General features: G+C 39.0%; 1 protein-coding gene across 1 annotated transcript in view; it reads right to left on the reverse strand.

The window, feature by feature from the left end:
- The window catches only part of LOC135698533 (mucin-2-like), a 67509-nt gene extending 64151 nt beyond the window's left edge, over nt 1-3358 (reverse strand). The window contains exon 1 of the mRNA XM_065218554.1: nt 3155-3358. Within this exon, the coding sequence (XP_065074626.1) occupies nt 3155-3157 (3 nt within the window). The 5' untranslated portion in view covers nt 3158-3358. The remainder of the gene's footprint in view (nt 1-3154) is intronic.
- Nucleotides 3359-6252: the final 2894 nt, after the last annotated feature.

Consider the following 6252-nt stretch of genomic DNA (forward strand, 5'->3'; position numbering starts at 1 on the left):
TCCTAGCATCGTGCTATAAGGTACCAGGCGATAACCAGGGTAGTTGATCGATAGCTCGATGACGTCATTTCGTTGGCGTCTGCTATGGGAAATTCTCATAGCAGGCGTTGACGATGGGACGTTGTCGAGTTGTTGAATAGCAACTATCGTGGTAGCTCACCGATTACCTGTCGATCTGCCAAATTTGGAAAGACGTCTGCATTGAATTGTCTCATATAATAATATTCCGCCCACTATATCACAAGAAATTGCGAGTAGCTGAGTGGAATGGAGATAAGTTAAGCATTGGGTACAGGACCAAGTCTCCCCTGGGTGGTGCCAAAAGATGAGCGCAATAAAATCATCAAGTTGCCATAAGGAACAGAATGCGACTATTGCATGGCTGGGTAGTCAAAGTCTTCCATTCGTTAGTCATTTCAGGTGGATTAGAACAGGTTTAGGTTTAGGGTGGGCGTTGGCCAGATTTGGATTTTTCAGATATAATCCTTACGCAGACCAATTCCACTTTCGGAAAGGTGATCGTTGCTTCTATCCGACGATGTTGTTGGTTTGCGTGGGCGTACTTTGGTGCGCGTGTAAGGGGCCTTAGAAAGTTTGTTTACAAATGCTTTTGTGCCGTTATCAAGTGTTATGCCTGATATGGTGCCCGTTCACTGATCAAAATTAGATTCAAATCGTCAGGCCCTGCCCTGGAATAAGGGAATTGACGATGATTTGTCAAGTTTCATTTTGCATTTGCATATAATTGTAAGTTTAGGTTTGCTTTTGTAATTGTAAGATAGATAGTTTGCCTCAATTGAAACATTGAGTTAAACATGACGAATCATACCTCTAAAATAGTAGTAGTTACAGTGCCGCATTATCTAATAGCGAATTCGTTTATTATTCAGTTCCAACCTGGATCTGGTATCAAGATTGGGTCTGCTTGTTTTCTGACAAACGTCAGTTTGCTCGTTTGTTTTTAAAACCTAGCTCAGGTTGAGGTTCGCACTGACAAAAAGTTCGGTTTCGCACTGGGTTGGAACTGGTTCCAACCCCGATAATAAACGAATTCGCTATAACTTTTGTTTTGTTTGTTTACATATAACTTATATTAATACCTCCTTGTTTTCTCTCTAATTTGTCTACTATGTCCCACCATCACGATGAGAGATGAGCTACCGTACATGGTACACGCTCATATACACTCCCAAAATAGTATGCCGCAAGTAAGTATATCACAGAGGCAACTAAAGATCCAGAAACAAAAACCGAAAACGCTGAACGGCAGATTGGTTTACAGTGGTCGACCAGGGTGTGTGCTGATAAATTACAAAATTACAATTACATCATTATTTCATACATCAGCTTGAATTACGTTGATCGATATTACATTTTTTTTTTTGCTGTGCACTACACCATCGGAGCCAGCAAAGTTCAACAATCCATCGTTGCTTATGCCTTTGTTGTCGTTTGGAACCAGTTTTGCGAGGTAGGTGACGATTGTGCGTATTTCTCGCGTAAATTTTGAAAAGGGCCTAGCCTGAACAATACGTAAAGAGCAAATTGAAACATTGAACGTCGCGTGAAAGTGGAACTTAATGAAGGCCTAAGCACTTTTTCGTAGTTTTTAGTTTTCGGATTTGAAAGATTGTCGGTTACAGTGGCCTGCTTACTGAGCAGAAAAACGCGGTCCCAGGTCCTTACATATCAAAGAGATTTATAGTAAAATCGCTTGTGTATCGTGTATTTTGCGAAACTCGTTGTTATCGTTGGTTCCAGCTTTGAATGGATACAAAAATTAGAGCAACGGTATTATGTGATATGAGGGGCTCGGTGGCCTTAGAGCAACCGTTTTTGCTTACTGAGCAGAACATCATGAGTCTAATCTCAGGCCCATCCACATTCAAGATTCGTCAATCGTTTTATTTGTTAATACGACTACATGGTAATAACAGCAACTCGGTGATTAAAAAGGTGCTCGTCTGCCTAGTGGCAAACGTTTTTGCTTACTGAGCAGAAGACCGTGGGTTTAGTCCCAAGCTCCTTCGCGTTATATGATCGTTAGGACATCAATTCAGCTTATCGTTTACCAAAACGAACCCTGCTGCAAACCCAACCCTCTTATCCAACATCCCAGTGATTCCTCGTGGAAGTGCAGAGGTCTTCTCGTCTTCCATCAAAGCGAGTGTCATGTCAACATAATCCTTCCCATTCCTTTCTTGACCTGTGTTCGGGCGCGGCCGGCACTGGTATTGCCTAATTTAAGATCACCAGTTTTTACACATTGAGGATGATTGCTAGTCCCAAGCATCGTCTATTGGTTCTCTATGTAATTACAGCTTATCTGGCAATAACAGAGTAGCAACCGTGGGCGGTCAATCAAGCTCAAGCTCAAGCTCAAGAATTGGATAAAAAGTAAATTCTATCCTATATTTCAGAACAGGGTCAAATAAAATGTCGATCACAAATTTGCGACGTCGAAAAACAAAAAAAAACAAAATTTAACCATGTGATAAGGTTGGGATTAGAAAGAGTCGAAATGATAATCCTATGCATGATCATAATACATAATTGATCATAAATTTATAAGGTGAACACCGGCGTTTGACCATTATGAAAATAACCATCTGCTTGATCCTTTATCGTTTCAAGGTTGAACACATTATCCAAGTTATCGGGGGATGAGATGGACTGTAACTGTTTCTGTAGGTGTGTAAAAACAGTTGTTTTGATTTTTAATGTTGCTGCAATGTGTTCTGTATCCTCCATCCAGGCTAGTTTGACACACTGGCACTAATGATCGTCCATATATTCATATTTACAGACTTAAGCAACATTTCTCACCCATCTCTTAAGCTACACAGTCTTCATCGAAACGCCCAATCATAAAACATAAACAAACCACCTCTCGCGTTCAATCACCATTGAACACAAACTATAGATCACTAACCGCCAGCAGTTTCTCCGACTGAGATTCTTTATAGCCACCCAGCTCGTGAGAAGTAACCTACAGCCACCGGTACATAGTTTCAATCAATCACACAGCACGGTGCAATTTGCGCTAGGTCACATGTTCATGTCACTTCTCCGACCGAGTAATCCTTGCAAGGTCCTTCGGGCTAGCCCCTCGACATTTGCTGATGCACTAAATCCGATAACTATCGACACTCACCATTTTTCTCGCCTTCTCGGCTGTTGCTGTTGTATCCTTATGTAATCAGTTGTAGCACTTGATGCAGTGCTCCTTGAAATGCACACTCACGCACTTCCTCAGTCCTTGTAATCACTTTTTCACACCCTCGTCAGAGGTTAGTAATTCACACAGTTCGTAAATCCTCAAACCGCGCCCGATGCGTTAACGTAATAAAACAAAAACACATACACACCCACACAGCGATCCGTTTTCCCCCGAGAATGGCAGTGGCTATAGTGGTCAGGTGAAAATTCAAATGAGAACTAAAAGATGCTCCATCTCCTTACGGCGTTTTTATACCACTGTTGCGTCGCTCTTACGCGTCTCAAAGGTAAGTCTTGACGACGCGCTCAATGCTGGTGGTTCCTTGCGGGTGTTGCTGGTCAGCGGAAGGGCGAAGACACTGTGACAGACACTCCTCGAGTTGGGTGTGATAAAGATGCGTCTCTCGCACAGGGGAATGTGGGGTTTAACTGGCCGATCGGAAAGTGTCAGGAAAATGATGGCGTTCTTTAATTTGATCGCTCGTGTGACTACTTGCACTTCAAGTAATATACAGAGTAGACCTGTTCATTTTAAACGAAATGTTCGGAATGTAACGGGTCAACCGTGATTACTGTTCGTCATGTTAATTTGAACTTCTGTGCAAATTTTCAGCAAAATCGGTGATGATTTAGAGGTGCTTCAAGTTAATTTTATGTTTTTAAGGTAATTTACGGCTTACAATATTTGTATCTCGAGACTGAAACAACGAAAGCTGCTGTAACAACTTTCATAGCAAAGTTTAATGTGTTATGTATCAACTTTGTAACCAAAGGTTGACTATTCGAAGTGATTTTATTGAAGTTTGACTTAGTTTCATGCTCGAAGATATCTTAAAATGTGAAGAATTTTAAAGTATTTGTTCTACGAATTTTCCACCCATATGATATAAAAATGTGTAGTGTACGGCATAATGTTCCTCATATTGTTCTAGAAGTTTCGTTCCAACATAGTTTTCGTGTATATTTCATAGATTGAGAGATAAAAATCAGAAAAGAGGCCGTTTTAGCTAAAATTCACAAGACAACAGAACCAATAAAAGTCAATTAGATTGACAGAACATAGTTGCATTGCTTTTCAATGACGACCGATGACTGTTTCATTGATATATGATTTTTTCATAAATATGAATCCTCAGTAGACGTGTTTTTTATCAAAGGCAAGTGTCACTCGAGCCATTCAAAATATTCGTTATTTTATAAATTGCTGTTATGGTTCGAGTGACACTTGCCTTTGATAAAAAACACGTCTACTGAGGATTCATATTTATGAAAAAATCCTATATCAATGAAACAGTCATCGGTCGTCATTGAAAAGCAATGCAACTATGTTCTGTCAATCTAATTGACTTTTATTGGTTCTGTTGTCTTGTGAATTTTAGCTAAAACGGCCTCTTTTCTGATTTTTATCTCTCAATCTATGAAATATACACGAAAACTATGTTGGAACGAAACTTCTAGAACAATATGAGGAACATTATACCGTACACTACACATTTTTATATCATATGGGTGGAAAATTCGTAGAACAAATACTTTAAAATTCTTCACATTTTAAGATATCTTCGAGCATGAAACTAAGTCAAACTTCAATAAAATCACTTCGAATAGTCAACCTTTGGTTACAAAGTTGATACATAACACATTAAACTTTGCTATGAAAGTTGTTACAGCAGCTTTCGTTGTTTCAGTCTCGAGATACAAATATTGTGAGCCGTAAATTACCTTAAAAACATAAAATTAACTTGAAGCACCTCTAAATCATCACCGATTTTGCTGAAAATTTGCACAGAAGTTCAAATTAACATGACGAACAGTAATCACGGTTGACCCGTTACATTCCGAACATTTCGTTTAAAATGAACAGGTCTAATACAGAGGATTAGGTTTGAAACGTGCACTGAACCAAAATAACCTTATTCCCGTTATGTGGAAGTCTAATAAATTGGCGCTATAAGAAAATCAAATAAAAAAGATATGACTGGTGACTGTGACTGGTAAATTCTATATAAAATTGTGATATATTTATAATGCTGATGATTTGGAAACTTTTAAATGATCATCATATGATAAATGAAAATCGGTCACATTATAAGAATTAACTGAAATGGATTTGAAAACTATGAGCATAAGCTTTACTTTACTATTTAAAATTTATATGAAAATCACATGATATATACTTCTTGTTTTGACACACATATTTTATCGGTTCTAAAAATAAAAATCAGGCAGTGGAAGGTGTTGCTTCGAGTGCTTTCACAGTTGTGTTTTTTTTTTATTGTAGCTGATTTGGGATTCGATCCAGGATTGTTGAGGTGTGATGCTGTCGGTACCTTCGCGCGGTTCCACTGAGCCATGGCTGACTTTGAGATTCAGCTCGTTGAATTAGCATGAAGTAATGAATGCAGTGCTACGCTATGCTTTTTTCCTAGAGTGAAGAAAAATAACACTGACAAATTTATGTTCAATTTCGGTGGTGTCACGTTGTGATGTGAATTTGACTGGCGCATCAAGTGGTAGTGGAAAAAATAGCCGACCCAGTTAAATCATAATTCCAATGTTTTTTGGTGGAATTTATTAAAAAAGATATCAGTAAGGCTTAAATAAGTACGGTGGTAAGTTATTTGATGCAAAAGATTAGTGGTAGAAGCCTCAGAAAGGTCTAAAAGTGTGAAAAAAGAGTTGGCGCAGATTGTGAAAATAAAAAGGAAAATGGCGAGAAGCAGAAAGAACCGGATGGCTGAACGACGGTGCAATACGAGAAAAAAAAAAACAAACGGTTGCGTCGACGCGTTGGATCCTCTGCGTAAGATGGCCGAAAGACGAAAAAGAAGGAATGGATGGTTTGTCCTTCAAAAAAAGCTAAGTACAATAGTTTGGTGTTGCGTTAAGTGTAGAGGGTGGGTTTACTCGGGAATGGGATGCAGATTTTCCGGAAAAGCTGCAGCAATGTGGGTGACATTTCCTCGAATTTGGGTGGAATTTTGCTCATTTGTATGTGGATACACTTTTTGCGCTTATTGAGTGAACTGATAT

This window comes from Ochlerotatus camptorhynchus, unplaced genomic scaffold, assembly GCF_037179485.1.
Source record: "Ochlerotatus camptorhynchus isolate MF236.1 unplaced genomic scaffold, CSIRO-AGI_Acam_v1.1 ptg000089l, whole genome shotgun sequence".
Lineage (NCBI taxonomy): Eukaryota > Metazoa > Arthropoda > Insecta > Diptera > Culicidae > Ochlerotatus > Ochlerotatus camptorhynchus.